The sequence below is a fragment of the Agaricus bisporus genome, assembly GCF_000300575.1.
Source record: "Agaricus bisporus var. bisporus H97 unplaced genomic scaffold AGABI2scaffold_9, whole genome shotgun sequence".
In the NCBI taxonomy this organism is placed as follows: Eukaryota; Fungi; Basidiomycota; class Agaricomycetes; order Agaricales; family Agaricaceae; genus Agaricus; species Agaricus bisporus.
In genome coordinates this window covers 199,732-220,187 of record NW_006267372.1, presented here as the reverse complement: position 1 = coordinate 220,187, position 20,456 = coordinate 199,732, and the positions used below count along the sequence as shown (strand labels likewise).

The following is a 20,456-nucleotide window of genomic DNA, read 5'->3' as shown; positions in this document are numbered from 1 at the left end:
TTGGGTCTTGATGGTGTGGAAACTGGATTGCTTTATGCATATGGTACCCCTTCGACTTGTAAATTTGGCTGATAATTGCAAGTAACAAGAAAAGCTTGTTTCCAAAAAGAATCCTATCCCAACATTGTAAAGTGGTGTTACACGTCGCGTTCTGACAGCCAAGGTACAGATACTTAGATAAAGACATGAGGCTGTCCGTGACTGAAGTCTGTCAAGCACGATTACAGGCGCGGCCGACCAAGTTGACTTGGTAAAAAGCCTAGGTCACCCAAAGCCCAAAAAATTGACAAGTAGGCTGTGTGAAATTAGGTTTCGACGACAGATTTGCAATAGCGATAATCTCGGACCCTATTAATGAGTTTTTGAAAAGCTTAAACATATTTGAAAGGTTGCCAAGTGGATCGTAGCTCGAACAAAAGTTAGTTATATTGTAAATCAGGAACCTGGAGTTTCATCTGTAAGTTAGGCAGATACGAGTAGAGCAGGACTCTCGTGCGTTGTGGCGCGTCGTAATGAAATCAGTCACTGTAATGGAATGAATGGACTAGAGTCTGCTGTTCTGACTTCTCCGTGCTGTTGAATTAATTTCTTCCCCACACCCTCCGCGATTCGGTAACACTGAGAAAAAATCATGTAAGAGTAAGAGATAGCGCGATAAAGAAGTACGACACATAAAAATGACGAACGTGTTCAAAGTCATTGTTTTTCGGCTAAAAACGCGGAAATGTATTTTTGACGAAGGTGGTTCAACTTACTGCCTAAGTAAAGCAAAAACACCCGCTGTATTTCCTTTAATCCAAAACGAGTCATACAGCTATGTAGAACTAAGCGATGATTGTTGTGTTGTGTGTTACCCTGGATAGGCGGCGAGGGTTTCAAAAATATGTTTTTTGCATAGTGATTGATATATATAGTATGTACTATGCTGTCCACCATTGTTCTCCGATGAGCATTTAGTATAGTACTATCATGTACAGAGTAACCGCAGTTGAATTGTACGCCGAGTGTTAACGGTGGAGCGTGTTTTAGTAGGATGAAAGTTGTTGTAGTCGTTTAACTAGGCTTTTAACATGCATTCGTCATAAGTACTAACATGTACTTTACTCGAGATGAGATCTATCAGCAAGCGCCGTTATGTGTGTGTGTAAGTATGGTTATCGGCAGAAGGAAGGGTACAGGGTTATCATCATCTAAAATCAATTGATTCACGCTTTACCAGATAAAGGCAATGTTCGAAGTTGACGGAAAGAGAAAGGTGCGGGAAACTGCCAGCCACTTGGTTTGGCCCGCCCTATCTCAGCAGTATGGAAGTAAATTAGTACTTGGGGTAGTGATTATGTTGTCCTTGTTGATTCCGAAGATTAAGAGCTTACCAAGTACGAAAAACCCTGTTCTGTTTTCGTCATGGTATGAACGTGCAAGAGAACATGAGGAAATTGAAAGGATTTAGCAACTGTGGGATTTCGACGGTTCCGCAGATTGTGAACCCTTGGCTTGTGGAGCTCTCGGAATTTGGGTGGTTGATTGGGTGAGTAAGGCTGTGCAAGAAAGGGAAGCGCCGGTTGGGCTCTATTCTATGAGCCTATCGTACCGATGTGATTTTCTTGTTATGACCTCGCTTATCGATTTCGTTACGGTATAGGAATGCTCCGGAGAACAGGGTAACCAGTGAAAGCGAGCATTACCGGAATCCACATGTATACAGTACGTGTACTTGAAGTGTTCTGGGGGGGGGGGGGTCTGCTATCATTTGCTTGGGAGGTGGGGCAGTGGACCAGAAGAAGAACTCGTAATAGAAACTCGCCCAGGTGATGATGGAGGAAATTGGGCGTTTCCATCATGGCTCGTTCACCTGATCAACGAGGCTCGGGGACACGAGGCAGAAGGATTTATAAGATATGGGCGTTGTTGGAATTCAAGCCTATTCTTATATGGTGACAAGACTATTGAGGAAATCATCTGAATCGGCTAGCCGGTTTATCTTGGGAGCTGTTTCCCCTGACGGTGTCTTGGAATTACTAGGTGACTGAATGGAGATGTCAAGTGACTAGCGGAAATGTTATTCTCGGTAAATAATGACCCCGCGTGAGGGAGGTGGATTGTAGACAGACATCAAACGGAGAGTAGCATTGAGCAGGGGCGGAGAATGCGAGGATGCAGCCAGGCCAGGGCGGTATTTACTAATTACGATGCTGACCAATCGACCTCGGCGAGCAGCTTTTGCATTTTCGAGTCACGGCGAACATTCCCACGCCCTCTAGATCTCGACGCCGATCTCAGTTTCGATCTCTTCTTTTCCTCGTGTCCCAGCATGGCATCGCCTATAAAACACCCTCCCCTCGTCTCCTCCCCATTCTTTTCCCCCCTTACTCACCCAAAATGTCGCTCTCTGGCATCGCCCCTGCCCCCTTCGCCACACCCTGTATCCCTGCAGACATCGATGCCGGCTATTTTGCCTTGGCGAGCATCGGAGGCAAGGTCGTCCTCGTCCAGGGTATGTTTGAAAAATCTTTAAACCCCATTCGTACACTTATCATATTCTCTCAAAAGTGTCATATGCCACTCCAGCATCTGCATTGACTACCGTGGACGTGAAGATTTTCCGACACGAGTTTGTCAAGATGTTCCGTTTTTCCGAAGCGAGAACATTGCATCCCACAGACATCTCCATACTCGAGACCATTGACGACAACCTAACACGTTACGAACAAGAGAGCGGGACTGTCTTTCTTGCCAAACAAGTCACAGATCAGATGCGGAGACTGACAGAACCTCGCTTCTCGATGACTCCCAAGACGAGGGGGTACCATTACGCTGTACGGGCCTCTCGCACGCAACCTTTACGGTGATATGTTTCGGAGCTGGTGGAGATGTTTGATCAATGACGCGGTAGACCGCGGTCCAAGCATTTCATATTGTCGATAACTTGGAGAGGCTGGGTCAGGCCTCTTGACGTCAGAGTTGTCGACATCGTATTTGCGGCATTCTTTCCGAGCCGCATTTTATGGAGCTCTGGGATTTTCTGAGCATTAGAATCACTGTATTTCTATCATGCATGCATCTATTCATACTTTAACATACCTTGCCCTATTATTAATGAACTCGCTAATTCGCCCACGCTCATCTGACTTGACCGTCGTGTGATACATTCGTGCTTCTGGATTGGAGCATGATTTCGTCCTTTTGCAAATTCCTTCCGGATGCGAATTAAGTTGCATGTGCACCTCTCCCTTCAAATACTTCTCGTGAGAAACCCAGAGCTGAATGATCTCGTTTCGACTTTCAGCCATCACGTCCGTCCGTACAAGTTTCACCCTACGACTTCGCTAGAATGGAGGACGGATCCGATCATAAAATCAAAGATGAGGAACTGGACGTGAAGAGGTACTTGGCGACATCACTAGCTTCGACACTGATACATCATTCATGATATGGCGTTAGGTCTGATGAACAACGTCTAAAGAAAACTTTTCTCTGGCACAGCGTCAAAGAAACACTGTTGAAATGGGGCGTTGAGATTCACGGGTAAGTTGTTCTTCCCATTCTTTTTTTGATATGTCATTTTTGGAGGAACTCGGGGATTCATGGCTTCGGATGGCCCAGGGTTGGTATCAAGCTTCTCTGTTGGACGATGATTTCTTGTGTCTAGTTGCCTGCCTTGGGGTAGTGTCAATCACTCGGCAAAAGTCCCTATTCCGTAGCCATCGCACAAATGAAAATTTTGCCTTGCGCCAAAATGTGCATACATAGGAAGGAGAATAATCACGTTTTTACTGATTTTTGCTTCGATTTTCCAATGTTTTAGGATTTCTCCAACCGACCCATCCGAACGTACAGATTTGCGATTATACCAAATGTTCTTCGTCTGGTTTACCTCCAATTTCAACATTTTGGCGTTCAGTACAGGATCTGCTGCTCCTGCGTTTTTTGGAATGGATATCAAGCATTGTGTTGCTATCTTTATCGTGGTGGATACTATGTGAGTCGCATATCATGATCATCATACATATATATACTACATATATGTATTTTTCCGGCCTTATTTCGGTGCTCGTCGGTCCGTCCCAGCCGGCGGTATACTGCTTGATCCTTCCCGAAGCCGACCCCTGTTTATCATCTTGTGATCATGCTACATTAATTACATATTTCATCCGAAGAGAAATATTCCCCCAACGGGGGTCCTCTTTATTCCTATATTTCCAACGAGCCAAAATGCCGATCTTTTACATGTGCGGCGGTGTACTAATCAACTATTTTTAGATGTTGTGCTATTCCTGCATATTTGTGCGTATTCGTTTTGTTCTGATTGTTGGAAGTTGATTATGTCACTAATTGAACCCTCGCAACCCTCTTCTTTGTGTTTTCATTTGGGCTTCTGTTCAATTCTGGGGTACGAAATGAATACCTCGTGTGGAACTTTTTTTGTCCATTGTCGGTTCCTCAATGCAAACCCTGGTATGGAACGACCCTTACAATTGTGTTGGTGGAATGAAATCCTTTCGGCATCGCGCGGCGTGCGCCTGGTCCTCGGTCATTAGTGCTGTATTTGGTCCTAAGCTTGGTACGAGAGGAATGGTTCAATGTCGATATTCATGGGGGTAGGTATATTCATCTATTCATTCCCTAATTTGATATGTCTAATGTATCTTTTGGGCATTAGATATCCTGCGGCCGTGATACCCAGTCTTTTGAATGTTTTTTCGATGCAAGGCTTCTTGATCTTGAATTGCATTGTTGGAGGACAAACGTTGGCTGCGGTGTCCCCGGATAAACTTAATGCGACGCTAGGGATTGTAATTATAGGTGTAATATCCATGTTGGTGAGTGATTTCTCTCCGTTTTGCTTTCACGCGCTTCACCACTAGTCGTTTTATAGGTTACGTTCTGCGGATACAAAGTCGTTCATCTGTAAGATCAATTCCTCATATTACCTTCCATAAAATTGTTTTATAGACTTGACAAAACTAGATATGAAATGGTGACATGGGTCCCCAATTGTATCATTTTTTTCGTCATGCTCGGTGTCGGAGGAAAACATCTCAATCCTTCTACATTTTCAAAAATTCCTACGCCATCACCTTCGAGTGTAATATCTTGCGCTACTTTTATTGCTTCGAGTGTTATAAGTTGGTGTACTATGACTCCGGATTATGGTGTTTATCATAATCGAAAAGCTTCAACGTTCGTGAATCGGTTTTTTCTTTCTTTCTTTATCCACTAAAATTAGATTTCTTTTTCCCTACAGGTTCCGAATTTTCATTTACACATATCTCGGATTTTTCTGCGCCAGCGTATGTCCACACACCCAACCCATCCATCTTACCCCTTCAAACCGAAAATAATCAATATTTATTTCTCTCTCTGTTTCTAGATCTCTATGCATATGCTAGGTGCCGCCTTTGGAATTGCTGCCATCGGCGTTCCGTCATATACTCAAGGATTCGATAATGGTAACGACATAGGTGGACTTGTGGCTGCTATACTGGAACCCACGGGAGGTTTTGGTAAATTATGTTTGGTGTTGATGGCACTCAGTGTGCCAGCTGCGTGTGCACCGACTATGTATACCTTTGGTAAGTTAAGTACGATACAATTTTGCTTTGAGGTTCCTCCCCCCCGCCATTTCGAGTTTTTTTTCTGAGATATGTGGTAGGTATGAGTTTTATGGCGGTTGCACCGTTCTTTGCGAAGATACCTAGATATGTGTATGTTATTATTTCAGAAGCGATGTGAGTCTATATATTAACCTCTTGGAAACAAGATAAAACATATTGAAATGATGTTCCTCTTTCTTCCCAATTAGCTTGATTCCCATTGCCATCATCGGCCAAACTCGTTTCTACACTACCCTCGTAAACATCCTCAGTAACTTAACCTTTTCCTCATCAAAAAAAATCGTATTCATTATTCAATTCACCTTTTTCTTTTTTTCTTTCTTTTTTCAGGTGTGATTGGTTACTGGTCATCCGCATTCGCAGCAATAATCCTCACCGAACATTTCATATTCCGTCAAACCAAATTCTCAAACTACCTCACAGAATTTTGGGATATTCCTTCAAGACTACCTTTAGGTCTCGCAGCCTTATTCGCATTTCTAGGAGCATTTGGTATTATCGTCCCGTCGATGTCGCAAGCATTTTATGAGGGACCTATAGCGAAGGCGGGATCGGGTGATATTGGTGTGATTGTTGGGTTTTTGACGGCCGGGTTGGTGTTTCTTGGGTTCCGGTTTGTGGAGAGGAAGTTGACTCCGTATCGGGATGCGTAGATGGGATTAATGAGAAATTATGCAGCGTTTCTGTTTGATACCCGTAGTCATTTGATATAGAGCGGAACACCGTTCGAGGAATGAGAAGTGACCAGGTTCATTCACATCATCAGAACTCCAGCCATATCTATTCACAATCCTAGCACATATTTTTTGGGAGTGAGCGGGTTCGCTGGTCGTCGGTGCCCTTTGTTTTGCAGTTCCAATCTATAATTTCGATCTTACCGACTAGGGGTGTTCGAGCCCCCGCAGGTGAAAATCCTCTAATTCATCAATTTTTTGGCTGTTTGGAAAGACGGCTAGCCGGCACACGGATGAAAGTGGGGTTTTGATTCGTCTGAGCAACAAAATACGCGATGAAAGCTAAGTACTCCGCTCGGCCGAGATCTACTCCCCCTTATCAAATTTGATAATGGATCAACCCCACCTGTCAAATGTTGACGCAATTTAGCCATCCTCGGAGATTTTCATGGATTTTTGATTCGAACATTGGATGAGCATCTTCCTGACGTAGCACTCAACGCGAAGAATCATAAGTGCTCTCTTTTTATCATAAACGACTTCTTCTAGTTGGGTTCAGTACACAGACCAGCATCCCTTCTCCAATAATACTACTGATCTTCAAACCCTTTCCGGCCCTCTCAATGACGCCATCGTAAGGCGCTATAACTGAATTTTCCATCTTCATCACACTCATCACTGCTAACATCTCACCCTTCTTTACCATCCTCTTATCTTCATCAGTCGTGGCCGAAGCCAGAAGAAGTTTGATCGCTGGATGAATATCGACGATTTTTCCTGACAAAGGTGAAGCAATATGCCTGGTATCATTTGGATTCGCCAGTTCAAAACCTTCTCCACTCCCGACTACCGCTGATGTAGCCTGGGAAAGCGAAAACGCTAGAGGTGAGGGTGAAAACGTACTCTGAAGTACACCAGAAAGTTTCTCCGGGAACGAATTGTTGGAGATAGAAGTTAGCGTAAGCACGTGTTTCACGGTCTCCTGAGGAGAGCTGGAATTCAAAGAATGAGCCGGAGAGAGTGCGAGATGGAAGAGTGATCCAGGTTGCAGCAGTAGTGTTCCGCTTGAGATTTGCGAACCAATAGCATTGTTACCGTTGCTACTCTCTTCTCGCCGTCGCGCCATCTGTAATAATCCTGTTGTTCCGGCATTATCCTGATTCTCCACAGCTGCCTTTCCGAGGCGAAGAATCTCATCTAGATTCCTTTCTAACCACAGCGTGTCTATTGTCCCCGCGTGCCAATCTCGGTGCTCGAGAACACCAGCCAGGACAGTAATATTTGTCTTGATTTTACATTCCTTCGCCAGTCTGAATTCTCTTAATGCTCGCCGGGCCTTCTGGGTACAATCCTCGAAAGATTGATCGCGAACGATAATCTTCGCAAGCAGCGAGTCGAAGTCCGTGCCGATTACCCACTCAGCTAGAGGTTGACTAGACAGGTACGAAAGCCATGTATCGATTCTAACTCCACGACTGGCCGGCCATTGAATATCGGAAGTACGAATGGAACCGGGTGTTAGCGAAAATCCATTCTCGGGGTTTTCGGCGGTGAGGCGAAATTGTATGGCATGAGATGTAGGCAAATCAGGAGGAGCATAGAGAGAAAGTGTTGAAAGTGTGTTGGTGGGAGAGGTAGGAGCAAAAAGCAGGAATTGTGCTCTGACCAAATCAATGTCCATGATTTCCTCTAGAGATGAGTGTAAGTTAGTGGCGAAAGTGAGGCGTTGGCACGTACCAGTGACGGTATGTTCAACTTGAATGCGAGGATTTATTTCAAGGAAAACCCATTGATGTGTTGTCGCATTGACGAGATATTCGAAAGTGCCGAGGCCTTTGTACTTCAGGTGTGCAGCTATCTTAAGGGATGCGTTTATGAGGGGTTGAACCGCAAGGCGTGGAAGACGCGATGGTGCCATCTAAAGCGATATCAATATCAGTTTATTCGCTCATATGGAGAACATACTTCGATGATCTTCTGGAACCTGGAACCCAGAATTTAACATATTTGAGGTAGATTTGCTGGAGAAACATCACATACCGGCGCTGTATGCTGCATTCGCGCTCCCACATATGATTTACAGCACCGCTACCATCGCCAATTACTTGAACTTCAATGTGCTTCCAACCCGGACCAGTCAGGGCCTTTTCGGCGAAGACTTGACTCGATAGACTCTCTCCCTTGCACCTATACAACCGATCCAAGTAACAAGGTGCTTCTTGACCAAAGAACAAGCCCATATACACACCGCTTGACCGCTTCATCAACCGCTGAAGCACTTCCAACAACACGAATACCTCGCCCCCCACCGCCGTCCAACGCTTTGATCATGACAGGATAACCAACGTCATGACGCGCTGCAAAAGCTCGCACTTCGTCACTCGATGCAACACTGGTACCAGGAGCAATTTGCACATCCAAAGAGGCAGCTAATTTGCGAGATAGCATCTTGTCTCCAGCGAGGCGGAGAGTGTCGGAAGATGGGCCGATGAAAGTTATAGGTGGGTTGCACTTGGCAAGGGCATCTGCTAGAGCAGGGGATTCACTTAGGAATCCATAACCTGGATGAACATGTGTGCAATGGGTACTAGAACGCAAATGAGCTAATGAACTTTCTTGAGCCAATACACCTACCGAACGGCAATTTCAAGTATTGCTTGGACATTGGTATACAAAGCCACGTCAGGCAATTCGCATACCTCGTCTGCATACGTGGCATGGCTGACGTCGAGGGTAGGAATATTGGTGCATAACGCTACGGTGCGCCAGCCCAGCTCTTTTGCCGAGCGAAGAATCCGAATGGCGACTGTCCGATGAGATGATGGTGGTAGGACGCAGAGCCGCAAAATAAGCAACCGATCTCGACGTTTGTTGACAACTCACTTTCACCACGGTTTGCAACGAGGACTTTTGGTATGAGCATTTCTTAGATTTATCCAAGAGGTATGTATTCCGGAGGCCTAATTGTTATATTTCTCACACGCAACAGAAGCACATGGCCTTTTACCGGGTATTTCTGATACCGAAACTCAAGCAGTTACTCCTGGGGGTACTTATGCGCAAGAATGTCTCCAAAGGAACCCAAGGATGATAAAACGCAAGATGATCTGGAAGGACTCGTTGACGACAAGACTAGCTGGGAGGTCTGTTTTCCTCGTACCTCCTCAGAGTCTTTCTTAAAATACAGGCATGATAGTATCCTTTGGCCCAGTTACGCTCGCTCCAAAGCAAGATACATATACCAAATCCAAATAATCCTGGTTATATCCGGCAAAAGGCCAATGATAAACTTTGGGTGCATGAACGTATCGCAACGTTCTTAGATAAAGGTTCGTTTGAAGAAATCGGCTCAATTAGTGGAAAACCGTCGAAACCCGGTGATTTGGAGGATTTTGTACCTGCGTGAGGCGATGAAGTAGCAAGCTCTTGTGAGGTTCTTGTGAACTAATTGCTTTGTTGGTAGGAATTGCGTCATGGGATGGGGAAAAGTTAGGAATCGCAAAGTGTTTGTGACAGCAGATGATTTCAGTGTTCGTGGTGGACATGCCGATGGAGGAATTCAGAGAAAGGCAGGGTATGGAGAGGTAAAACTATTTCATTTTCAAATCTATATCTATTTGTTCATCTTCTTGACTGCTAGAATCTAGCTAGGCGAGCCAGGGTACCTCTTGTGAGTATAGTGCCATGTTTTCTGTTAACATTGGACTGACCGTTAGCCCCCGTAGATTCGTCTGCTAGATGGCTCTAGTGGTGGAGGAAGTGTCGCCACATGTATGTTTCCAAGCCGGTCAACAACAGTTCGAAAATTAACGAGTTATCAGACCTCAACATCGGAGCGACCTACATTCCTGGCCTAGCAGGCCTAGGACAAAGTATGGATGCCATGGCGGTCATCCCTGTAGCATCCGCTCTCGTTGGTCCGGTCGTCGGTCTAGCAGCTGCCAAAACTGTCGTCGGACATTTCAGTGTCATGGTCAAAGGTCTAAGCCAACTTTTCGCTGCAGGACCTCCCGTAGTTCGTGGAGCCACCTTTGAAGACTTATCGAAAGAATCTCTAGGTGGTTGGGAAATACATTGCACGAATGGTACGGTTGACAATGTCGCCATTTCCGAACAAGATGCGTATGAGCAGATTCGGAAATTTTTGTCATATCTCCCTTCTTCTATATTTGCGTTACCGCCTGTTGAAATGACGGGAGATAGGAGGGATAGGCGAGAAGAAGCATTGATTAGGATTATTCCGAGGAGGAGGACGAGTCCATATGATATTCGCAGATTGATCGAGTTGGTTGTGGATAAAAATGCAGAAGGGGGTTCAACTTTCTTTGAAATCGGGGAAACGTGGGGAAAGAATATTGTTATTGGGTTTGCGAGGTTGGAGGGTCGTCCAATGGGCGTCCTTTCTAGCGACTGTAAATTTAATGGAGGTTGGTTCCCATCGCTGCTATCCTCTTTCGGAGTATTTACTCTTTTAACCTAGGTGCCATTGATGCATTCGGATGCCAAAAAACAGCGAGATTTGTTAACCTCTGTGATCATTTCGGGTTTGTTTTTCCCGTCATTCTTCATATCTTTCCTCGTAAAACTCATTTTGTAGGCTTCCAATCTTGAATCTCGTCGATCAACCAGGTTTTGCCGTCGGTACATATCTACCATCCATCTCATCGTTCTTTGTTGATCTGAGACTCATTTCGTTGGTAGGCTCTATAGCAGAAAAGATGGCAACAATCAGACACGGAGCGTCCGCCATGGCATCACTATACAACGCCGTCGTACCTATATTTACCATTATCATAAGACGCGCATTCGGTGTTGCAGGTGGAGCTTTTGCCAATCCAGACGGCGATGACTGGGGTAAACGCGTAGCATGGTTCGTTTTTCCAAATGTCCTCCCCCGAAATATGATTTTAATTGGTAGTATATTTTAGGCCATCAGGAGATTGGGGAAGCCTTCCGTTAGAAGGAGGTATTGAAGCAGCATATAAACGTCAATTGGATGCGGCTTCAACTCCGGAAAAGCGTGAAGAACTTATGAATGATTTACTTGGTAAATTTGAACAAGTCAGGAACCCGATGAGGACTGCACATTCGTTTGGAGTGGAGGAAATCATCGATCCTAGGGATACTAGACCCTTGGTTTGTGAGGTGGGTTCTTTCCGATGTTTTGAGTCGACATTGACAGCTGACATATGGGCATCCTTTTTATTTATTTATTTAGTGGGTGGTACATGCATATACACATGTGTTACCACAAATTGTCACCTTGAGACAGGCGAGGTTTGGGTTTGATATCAAGCCATCTACTGGTAAATCATACAAATTGTAAAAAAGAGAATAAGAAATGAATTGGATGAGCGTTGGGCAACGGATGATCGTTGATGCGAATGGTCGAATGGTCTAGTGGTTATGATTTCTGTCTCACACACAGAAGGTCCCCGGTTCGACCCCGGGTTCGACCACATATCTTGTATTTTTGCCTTCAGTATAGAGCCCAGAGCCAATTAATGGTAATAAGATAGACGAAGGTATGATGTGCCAAAAGTCACAACCAAAAAAGAAAAGTGCAACACAAGAAGACGATTATACACAACAGTAAAGAGTCCACTCCCTCATGGTTAAAAATCACGCTTGACCAAATCCCCAAATAAGCATCATCTAGAGTTTGGTCGTACATCGCCCAGCGACGGATTTAAAGGCGAATTAGTTTGACTTCGCAAACTCGAAAGAGGTGATTTCGTTGTTGAATTTGCTATCCCTGGTCTTGCATGTCCGTTTGCATGTCCATTTACATTTCGCAAATGTGTTCGCTCGTCGGCATCATCATCCGATGATTCATCTTCTTCTCTCAAATCGTGTAATCCGACACTCTCTCCTAGCCCATCATCGAGCCCATCATGCGCATTGAAGAGAATTTGGTTTCGATATATCGAAGAACCGCGTCTGTGGTGTCCGGTAGTTCGACTTGGATCGTTTCGGTCGGAGGGGAGACCGTTCCAGTTGTCTAAAGATACGCGACCTTGAAGACTGAGGCGAGGGTTCATGAGTCCGCCTTCGAGAGCGGTATGATTGTTGGGATCCATAGGTGGCTCCGGAGCACGGGAATAATTGAGGAGATGTACACCGAGGAATGTAACAATGAAACCCATAAGAAGTGAAAGGGTATTAGTCCCACCGGTGGTGTTGAATCCTTGAAAGAGGATGAGGGAGGCGACGATTGTGGCTGAAGAGAAGCCGACATAATACATAGGATTTACGCTGGTAAAAAAAGTGAATGGGTTAAATTCCCTCTCCAGCACGTAAAAGCGGATCAACTGACACATTGGTTGAAAACGTATCAAGAGCTTTGTTGAAATAATTCATTTGCACGACGATGCACAAAGCAACGACGAGACCAAAGATGTAGGTACTCGGAAGGGTAAATTGGTTATTGCCTCCGAGAGTGAGTTTGACTGCGACACCGAAACCTTTGATGGCCATAACGGAGACGGAACCGACCACGGAGCAGATGGAGACGTAGATTATTGGATTGGAGCGACCGTATCGGGGGACGACGACGTAGATCATGATGAGAGAGAATACAAGGACAGTAAAGCAGTACATCAGGAAACCTGTAATCGCGATGGTTGTTTGATGCAAAGGTTAGGACGGAGTAAGACGTTAGTGCGCACCTGGACGAAGAGCATATTCTAGGATTTCGTCTACAGTTTCCACAGGTTTGTCTTCAGGGGCATGGAGGACGATAATGGAGGATCCTATTAGGCAAAGTGCGCAGCCTAGTCGTCCTAGGTGTCCAAGTTCTTCATTTAGCAGGATGGAGGCGAGTACGGCACTGCAAGGGAGGTCGTTGAGGTGCTTTTGGGGATCGGCAAGAAAGAACGTACCCGATCAATACACTAAGGGCTCCTAAGGGTGTGACCAATATTGGAGGAGCGAAAGTATACGCAGCAAAGTTGGCAACTGCGGAAACAGAGTTATCAGAGTAGATCCTTGCATTGTGTTATATCAAGCTTACCTTCACCAAGGACAACTATTAGCGGGCGACGGGCGCACAAACAAAGTGGGTCAGGACCACTGAAAGAAAGAAGAAAAAGATGTAGAACAGACGTGTTGACATCCCGGCCCACCAGATGGGATTTTTCAGATATGCAAGGTTGTCCGACGCTTGCGCGCCATACGCGTTTCGCTCAGCGGCATCGTTAAGGCCCTACAAAGAAGAGGGTTGGACACAAGCTTGTATGACACTGAGAAATTGAGCGCCACCTTTTTTGTGATGATGAAACTGGTTCCGATTGCGAGAGAACTGGATACGGCGAGTGCCAGGCCGATGTATTTGTCCTCGATCATAGCAGCGAGATAAGAGGAAGAGCGAAAGGTCCAGCCCGTAGAGACGCCGTATAATGCTTAACCGTTATTTTCGTCTGTGGTGGAGGAATCGTGGCATCGGTTCTGCGGCAATTGATGGCACGTGCACAGCCATCCATCCTCCGGCCGCCCCACATCACAAGCCGCCCCAGCCAACAAACGCTGTCTCTAATGGCTCAAATTTACGATCAATATTATTGGACAAGCACGGTGCAGCAGCTCTCATCGTTGAGATGCAAAAGAAAAATTTGGTCGAACCCGGGGTCGAACCGGGGACCTCCTGTGTGTGAGACAGAAATCATAACCACTAGACCATTCGACCGACTGAATCAATCAGCTGGAAAGCCGCCTGTAAATATAGCACTACGTTCCCACGCATCATCGAAGATGGTGGGCGCGATTATTGTTCGTTCTCGCCACGTATCAAAACGCCCCTTTCCCCGCAAAAAAGGGCGTCAGTTGTTGCTGGAACCCTGTCTCTTGATCATTTGTTTGTGGATAACGCGCCACTGCAAGTCACGCCGAGCAGTTGCCAGGACAAACCTTGAGCTTAGCAGTCACCATCGTAACTGATGGCAGAGGCGACCTTCAAGGACGTCCCCGAATTATTTGAGGTGAGTTACTTCCCTACTCTTTGCCAGTCCTTCTGACGCAGTGTGTCAGGTAGAACCAGGCGAATCTCTTACAGCACGGACGGAAAGTCTTGGTATGGCCATTATCTGTTTTGCAGAGACTACGGTTATTCATTCGGTACTCCAGCAACGTTTCGCGAGCTTGGACCACCAGATTTATGTCATGTCGTAAAGAGCACCGGAAAGAGTGGGCAGCGAGAAGTAATGATCGTCTATTCGCACCAGAACATAACTAATCTTCTTGTTTAGCTGGGCTCATACCACTTCGTCTCCGGAGTTGACGCCTCATCTTCTGCATCGCTGGCTGCGTATATCAACTCGCTCACGTACTCCATTGAAGACAACATCGCCTGGTTTTCTAAACCTGCTGCTTGGAAAGTTCGAAATGGCTGCTATTGGTATGTGGCATCGATACACCCGTCGTCGGTCTAGTTTCTAACTGGTTATATGCAGCTGCTTCAATGCTTTCTCTCGCGTCGATGTTCGTGTCGACGTTAAGATTCCTGGTGGTGTGCTGCCATACGTGATTGATTTACGTGGCGAAAGGTGCGCATATATCTACTTCAATGTCATTTCAGTTACTGAGAAGCCTCTCTCTCAGACACGAAGCAACTCCAGAGATCTGGCAAGAAACATACATTTCAGCCTTATTAAGAGCTATTCTCTATTCCGACGACCCCAATCATTATCTTGAGGCCTATCGCAAACTTGATCCTATCACTACGCCTGAAGGCGAGCTACGCTTCCTTCAAGCAGCTGAAGCCTTATTTGACAAAGGTATGGACTCGCACGTAGGAGTGTATACAGCTTCTAACGAATCTGCAACAGGCTGGCAAGTTGGGTCGGATCCGGAAATCCAAGTCGCATCCATCGTATCAAATCATCTAACTGCTGGTATCATGAAATACTTTGGAGATAGTGGGAGATTCCAGCCAGCTGCTAACCTCTTCGAGAAAATTGCTGCGAAGGAGCCTGAGGTTTCATCGTTACTTGCGAGAGCGTACATCGGCATGAGTGAGTGATAAGTCCCGTTTGCTTACCACCCGATTGTTCACCTAAATAATAGACGAGGAGGTCAAAGCCGTCCAAATCATGGCCGCAGCTATGAAGCAAACACCTCAATCTCATACACTACTCCATGCGCAGTGTGACTTTTTGAGATCGAAGGGGAAGTTGGAGTGGGCTCTCAAATTAGCGCGGCAAGCTGTCAATTGCGCACCTAGCGAGTTCGTCACTTGGGAGAAGCTGACCGATTTATATATCGATATGGGTCAATATGAATCCGTACGTATGCTTATTCTGTATTTCTCGATACTCACCCACCTCCGAGCGCAGGCACTGTTAACCCTGAATTCCTGCCCTATGTTCACATTCAACGGTCGGGACATGCATCGCCCTCTATCGCCTGCTAAAATCAGCCTCCCCTTCCATCGTGCCATTGGCGAAATTCTCCCGGAAAGGACAAAAACAGAAGATGATGAGGTCGAGTAAATTATCTTATTCGTGGAGTGTGTTACTGAACATTATTTAGGCCGATCCTGCGCTACAGCGTCTGCCCGCTCCTGGGCTTCGGGGAACATGGGCAAGAGCGTACTCCCTTCTGACTCGTCTCGTCTCCCAGATCGGTTGGGACGAACTCTTGAAGACTCGGAGCACCGTATTCGTTATGGAGGAGGAATACCGGATGCAAAAGGCACAGTTGGATATACAGAAAACGACTGGTTTGAATGGAACTGGTAAGGAAGCCACTGCAGATAATAATGTTGGCAATGTGGTGATTCACGAAGATGGAACTGTTCACTCAGATGATAACGTTTCTACTCGGGCCATGCTATCGCCGTCGAGCACTAAGCGTGCTTCAATTGCTGATGATGGGCCTATGCCTATCCCAACCATCAGAGTTTCGACAGAATCCGATCGCGCAACGCGAGACTCAACCCTTGTTGACCGTCCCAATGAAAATGCCACCGAAACCGAGGCTGAAACTGAAGCCGTTGAACACCCAGAGAATGGAGCACCGCATGATGAGGTCAAGGGCTTGGAAAAACCTGTTCAAGCCGCCGCCAGCGAAGAAAAAAAAGGTTCTACGGATGTGCCTCCAAGTCCAAGTCAAGAACCATTCTCATTCAGCAATAAGCGACTTTGTGAGCGTTGGTTGGATAATCTGTTCATGGTCCTATACGAGGTAATTTTCCCGTCCTGCATGGAAAAGCGCTTGACTCAATTACTTTCTAGGATCTCCGAGTATGGACCATCTTCCGTGCTGAGGTTGCTCATTTCAAAACCCAACACGTGGCATATCGTAAAACGGGGCTTGAGTGGGAGATACTTGGAGACCTTGGAATGCGACTACATCATCGAGAAGAGGCGAAGGAAGCGTATCAACGTTGTTTGGATTCGACTCGGTATTCTGTTAAGCCTTGGTTGAAGTTGATGGAAACGTACGCAGAGGAGGGTGATATTCAGAGAACGATACAAACTGCGATACGTGTTGCCGCATATCAATATGCTGAATACACAGAGATGACGGTAAGTCGTTGACCCTCTTGAATGTTCTCGGCATTGAAATGGTTTACTAAATGTTTCTATTGAACCGCAGTATCCTACTCATATCGGCCGTAGTTTCTTCAAACTTGGACAGACGCAGGGACATGCGAAAATCAAGTATACGTTATTGAGTATGGGTCTTCCGGATGCGATTTGGAAAATTATGGAGAGTTATTTAGAGTATGGGAGTACTTTTAAGGTTGAAGGATGCGAGTTTTGATTTCGCTTGCGATAATATCCGTGATTATTTTTTTTGTTTCAATTATGTTTTCTATGTTGGCTTTGATTTGATAATTAATTCTTCTTGGGAGGCTGAAGTGGTTTTGCGCAGACGTAGAGCGTGAATAAAATCGTGGGCATCGACAAATGGATTCCATGTGACCGTGAGACCATGCGCATATGCGGTCGAAGTTCAAACTGACTGGCGACAAAGACAAACTCTTAGAATCATGTCTTGCTGATTTTCTGCAAATGCTCGGCGTCAACAATCACCATTTGCCCATATGTTCAATTGAAAATCACCTGTCCTGTTACCCTACCTTGCGAGACATACGTCGACACATTCTGTTGCTTTCATACCTTTGGCATACTATCCCGGAGGAACACGTTTCATTCTCGTACAGCTGATATGCTTCAACATGTCCTTGCAGTACGTCTTTTCTTCATGCATGATATTTGTTTCCTTTGGGTACTCGATTCCCATTCCCTGTTCTTGATGACAATTTTGCACATACTTGCGTTGAGATGTTGTTCTTAACGTCAATGAAGCACTGGTTTTCCCCCCTTTCTTTTCCTTTTTCCTGCGTACACTTGTGCTCTGGTGCTTTTTTTATTGGAGGCAAGGAACCGTTCAGAGGATTGAGGGGAGGGGGAAACCAAGAACGGAAAGCTGAAATAGAACTTTGTGGTTTTCGTCTTTATAACTTGTTTTTTTGTTGTGATTTGGTTTTTTATGTTGGGCTGTGCTTATATGATTTCTTGTTTTTTTTTTTTTCAGATGGGTTCTTGCTTCGCGTTGATAGGTGTATATGCGCCAAAGTGTCTCGCTTAGTGAAATCATCGCCGGGTCGACATGAATACGGTTTTTCTCCCCATAAGTATCGGCTGATGTGGTACTTTCAACGATCAATTCTAGGGTTTCTTCGCCATGCCCTCTCCCTCTTTTGTCTACTTCTTAAAGCTTGTGTGCGACTTATTCGTTGTCTTTCTTATCGTGTCGATCAAGATTAAATTAAATTCGAATCCCACAATGTCTTTATGAATGCGTGATGTGAAAAAGACGCTTCTAGTTGTTCCGCAGGCACAACTTCATAAATCAAGACAACTATCCTGCTTTCAATTAGCCTCTACATGCACAGCCAAGGAAATCAATACAATCAATCGTATTATTCAATGATCACTATTCTTGGTACTCTACTGAGAGGTCTATACCTAAAGTAAAGTAATCATGAGATCCGTTCGCTTCCTCGCGTGTTGACTGATTACTTTCCAGCACCACCCGACTTTCCGGATGCAGCAGGCGTAGCTTTGGTAGTACCGCCGCTGGGGTTAATAACGCCTTTATTGACGTTGGTTTGGCCGGCAGACTGACTACGACTTGCAAATGAGTTGCTACCGACAGGTTTACCTCCCTTGGCCTATGGAGATACTAATGTTAAGATTTAGGTGAGCTATGAGATGGTAATACGAACCTGGGAAGACTGGATTCTGGATGCGTCAGAAGGCTTCATGGGGGTCTTGCTCGACATGGTTTAGAGTATGGGGATCTGTGGGTGCGTCAGATGGAGAGTTCGAGCGATAATAAATTGGCAATAGCTAACTGATTGGGAGAAGGAGTAGCAGCTGTGTGAAGGTCTACTCGGTGAGTCCTTGACTTTGTCTTCACCCACACCGTCTTATTATACACGTTTCCTTCAGTTGCGCGATATACGCTATATGCTTGAAGATAATAAGCTTTGGAAGTTCTATTTTGCTATTTTGCTATCAGCTGTCGAGTTCTAGAACACTCCAGGATAGCACGGCGATAAAGTAAAAGACCGCAAAAAGTTAATTCAAGCTGGTGCCAGTTCCGCTGTACAACATCAGGAAACTTAAGAGCATATAACTAGATAGACTGACAGCGAACTTTGTGCTGTTCGATAGCAAAAATACACTCAGAGGGTACCTCCACCATCCATTGTCATGGTTTGCCCTATTAACCACGATTAGAAATGAAGACAAACTCTCTGTGCTAATATGAATAGGATTAGCTCACCTGTGACAAAATGAGCTTGCGGAGAAGCAAGATAAGATACAAGGCTGGCGACGTCATCCGCTTGGCCAGTTTTTGCGTTCGGTATATGCATCAGCTGACGCGAATTGAAATAGGATGGAATTGAAGATTAATAGTTAATTTGTCAACTAGACGTGCGGTCCCACAAACCTTTTTAAGCGCAGCGTTGGGCCCGCCCAAAGCTTTGTCTGCTTCAGGGTTTCTCGCTATCATATACGTCATCAATGGACTTGCAGTGGGACATGGAAGATAAGATACACATACTCATAGCTGTGTCTATAACACCAGGAGCATAGGCATTAACTGTGATGTTGTGCTCGAGCAGCTCAAGGGCTATAATCGATATTAGGACGTCGATTGATGCCCGGATTTTAAATCAACGCACCCGTCGTTTGTGTCAAGGATCGAACTGCAGCTTTGGTCATACAATAAGATCCGAGATGTGCATACCCTAATCGTAGACAATTCAACTAGCTGTAGTCGCTCAAGCACTCATCTAAGACCATCTACTGACCTTTCAAACCACAAACAGACGAAGCAGCTGAAAATGGTATATTAAAAAGACGGAGACGTGAGGTAATGCTGGCTCAGCACCGATGATTCTTCCCCCAGTTCCCTGCTTGATCATTTGTTGCGCAGCGTATTTGAAACAGAGAACGACTCCGCGAACATTGATAGCCCAAGTTTGTTCCCATTGCGATATGTCCGCTGGATGGGTTATCGTCAGACTGCCAGTAGATCCATGGCATTAGCAAAACGTCATACCATCAACTACAGATTGTGAGTTTCCAATGCCTGCATTCGCGATCATCTTCAAGTAACCCTGACTTTCAGTTACACAAAAAGCAATATTTAGAATCAACGAACCGCATCTAGACTCCCTAATTCCTTCACAGTCCGTTCTACCATCTCTTTGACTCTATCTTCCTGTGCGACATCTTCCGTTAAAACGATAGCTCTCCGACCAAGATTCCGGATCTCTTCAGCGACTTGGTTTAACTCTTCCGCTTGGCTAGGTATATCATCAACGGCAACATCAAATCCATCTTGCGCTAGACGGAGGGCAATCGCCCGCCCGATTCCTCTGGCTCCACCGGTAACGAGTGCCACTCGGGTTGTCATCAGTGTTGCAATAACAGAAGTTTCCGAGAAAGCGGCACCGGCTACAGCCATAAGCGTGTATATAAGCTACAAATAACCTGAAAATAACAGACGTTGCGGTACTCATGATCGATGATCACTGAGCTGTCAAAGGGGTTAACCCCCTATAAGCACAAGTTTCTCATGCCTTCCCGAATCCCATCATCAGTTCGGTGCATAATTAGTAGCTCGGACATTGACTTGACCGAACTAC

The 20,456-nt window shown here is 45.5% G+C and overlaps 9 protein-coding genes and 2 non-coding genes across 11 annotated transcripts; 6 read left to right on the top strand and 5 right to left on the bottom strand.

The window, feature by feature from the left end:
* Positions 1 to 1,093: 1,093 nt before the first annotated feature.
* On the top strand, positions 1,094 to 1,963 carry AGABI2DRAFT_144938 (hypothetical protein; the record flags this gene model as incomplete). The annotated part of the gene is made up of 5 exons (XM_006463624.1): positions 1,094 to 1,144; positions 1,220 to 1,255; positions 1,479 to 1,528; positions 1,643 to 1,704; positions 1,809 to 1,963. 5 exons carry the CDS (start codon positions 1,094 to 1,096, stop codon positions 1,961 to 1,963), a joined length of 354 nt encoding a protein of 117 aa, XP_006463687.1.
* Positions 1,964 to 2,364: 401 nt separating this feature from the next.
* On the top strand, positions 2,365 to 3,124 carry AGABI2DRAFT_194441 (hypothetical protein). Its single transcript, XM_006463623.1, has 2 exons — positions 2,365 to 2,494; positions 2,551 to 3,124. Exons 1-2 carry the CDS (start codon positions 2,380 to 2,382, stop codon positions 2,847 to 2,849), a joined length of 414 nt encoding a protein of 137 aa, XP_006463686.1. The 5' UTR covers positions 2,365 to 2,379; the 3' UTR covers positions 2,850 to 3,124.
* Positions 3,125 to 3,490: 366 nt separating this feature from the next.
* AGABI2DRAFT_75119 (hypothetical protein) lies at positions 3,491 to 6,268 on the top strand (the record flags this gene model as incomplete). The annotated part of the gene is made up of 11 exons (XM_006463622.1): positions 3,491 to 3,525; positions 3,806 to 3,979; positions 4,261 to 4,284; positions 4,539 to 4,598; positions 4,661 to 4,837; positions 4,954 to 5,181; positions 5,246 to 5,291; positions 5,372 to 5,573; positions 5,654 to 5,729; positions 5,804 to 5,865; positions 5,946 to 6,268. Coding segments are annotated over 11 exons (1,407 nt in total), but the record flags the coding sequence as incomplete, so codon positions are not given.
* Positions 6,269 to 6,818: 550 nt separating this feature from the next.
* Positions 6,819 to 9,212, bottom strand: AGABI2DRAFT_208578 (hypothetical protein; the record flags this gene model as incomplete). The annotated part of the gene is made up of 8 exons (XM_006463621.1): positions 6,819 to 7,415; positions 7,458 to 7,978; positions 8,027 to 8,207; positions 8,255 to 8,273; positions 8,330 to 8,476; positions 8,538 to 8,876; positions 8,924 to 9,095; positions 9,173 to 9,212. The coding sequence occupies 8 exons, from the start codon at positions 9,210 to 9,212 to the stop codon at positions 6,819 to 6,821; spliced, it is 2,016 nt and encodes a 671-aa protein (XP_006463684.1).
* A 134-nt stretch (positions 9,213 to 9,346) lies between these two features.
* AGABI2DRAFT_208575 (hypothetical protein) lies at positions 9,347 to 11,615 on the top strand (the record flags this gene model as incomplete). The annotated part of the gene is made up of 11 exons (XM_006463620.1): positions 9,347 to 9,432; positions 9,486 to 9,691; positions 9,753 to 9,873; positions 9,930 to 9,959; positions 10,015 to 10,060; positions 10,111 to 10,716; positions 10,770 to 10,833; positions 10,887 to 10,930; positions 10,991 to 11,159; positions 11,218 to 11,434; positions 11,508 to 11,615. Exons 1-11 carry the CDS (start codon positions 9,355 to 9,357, stop codon positions 11,613 to 11,615), a joined length of 1,689 nt encoding a protein of 562 aa, XP_006463683.1. The 5' UTR covers positions 9,347 to 9,354.
* A 60-nt stretch (positions 11,616 to 11,675) lies between these two features.
* On the top strand, positions 11,676 to 11,748 carry AGABI2DRAFT_t102. Its single transcript has one exon. It is a non-coding gene; the product is annotated as a tRNA-Val (tRNA).
* A 192-nt stretch (positions 11,749 to 11,940) lies between these two features.
* Positions 11,941 to 13,633, bottom strand: AGABI2DRAFT_74388 (hypothetical protein; the record flags this gene model as incomplete). Its single annotated transcript, XM_006463619.1, has 6 exons — positions 11,941 to 12,544; positions 12,606 to 12,897; positions 12,958 to 13,118; positions 13,171 to 13,246; positions 13,394 to 13,493; positions 13,550 to 13,633. 6 exons carry the CDS (start codon positions 13,631 to 13,633, stop codon positions 11,941 to 11,943), a joined length of 1,317 nt encoding a protein of 438 aa, XP_006463682.1.
* Positions 13,634 to 13,900: 267 nt separating this feature from the next.
* On the bottom strand, positions 13,901 to 13,973 carry AGABI2DRAFT_t90. Its single transcript has one exon. It is a non-coding gene; the product is annotated as a tRNA-Val (tRNA).
* A 102-nt stretch (positions 13,974 to 14,075) lies between these two features.
* Positions 14,076 to 17,050, top strand: AGABI2DRAFT_179960 (hypothetical protein; the record flags this gene model as incomplete). Its single annotated transcript, XM_006463618.1, has 12 exons — positions 14,076 to 14,265; positions 14,315 to 14,357; positions 14,411 to 14,484; positions 14,533 to 14,681; positions 14,737 to 14,829; positions 14,885 to 15,060; positions 15,112 to 15,297; positions 15,350 to 15,567; positions 15,619 to 15,765; positions 15,815 to 16,468; positions 16,519 to 16,812; positions 16,883 to 17,050. The coding sequence occupies exons 1-12, from the start codon at positions 14,224 to 14,226 to the stop codon at positions 17,048 to 17,050; spliced, it is 2,244 nt and encodes a 747-aa protein (XP_006463681.1). The 5' UTR covers positions 14,076 to 14,223.
* Positions 17,051 to 18,093: 1,043 nt separating this feature from the next.
* Positions 18,094 to 18,691, bottom strand: AGABI2DRAFT_138020 (hypothetical protein). The gene is made up of 3 exons (XM_006463617.1): positions 18,522 to 18,691; positions 18,316 to 18,467; positions 18,094 to 18,261 (listed from the first exon to the last, which is right to left on the bottom strand). Exons 1-3 carry the CDS (start codon positions 18,576 to 18,578, stop codon positions 18,216 to 18,218), a joined length of 255 nt encoding a protein of 84 aa, XP_006463680.1. The 5' UTR covers positions 18,579 to 18,691; the 3' UTR covers positions 18,094 to 18,215.
* Positions 18,692 to 18,896: 205 nt separating this feature from the next.
* AGABI2DRAFT_194437 (hypothetical protein) lies at positions 18,897 to 20,238 on the bottom strand. The gene is made up of 9 exons (XM_006463616.1): positions 19,970 to 20,238; positions 19,868 to 19,913; positions 19,697 to 19,810; positions 19,617 to 19,643; positions 19,488 to 19,553; positions 19,367 to 19,435; positions 19,253 to 19,308; positions 19,085 to 19,178; positions 18,897 to 19,021 (listed from the first exon to the last, which is right to left on the bottom strand). The coding sequence occupies exons 1-9, from the start codon at positions 20,222 to 20,224 to the stop codon at positions 18,984 to 18,986; spliced, it is 765 nt and encodes a 254-aa protein (XP_006463679.1). The 5' UTR covers positions 20,225 to 20,238; the 3' UTR covers positions 18,897 to 18,983.
* Positions 20,239 to 20,456: the final 218 nt, after the last annotated feature.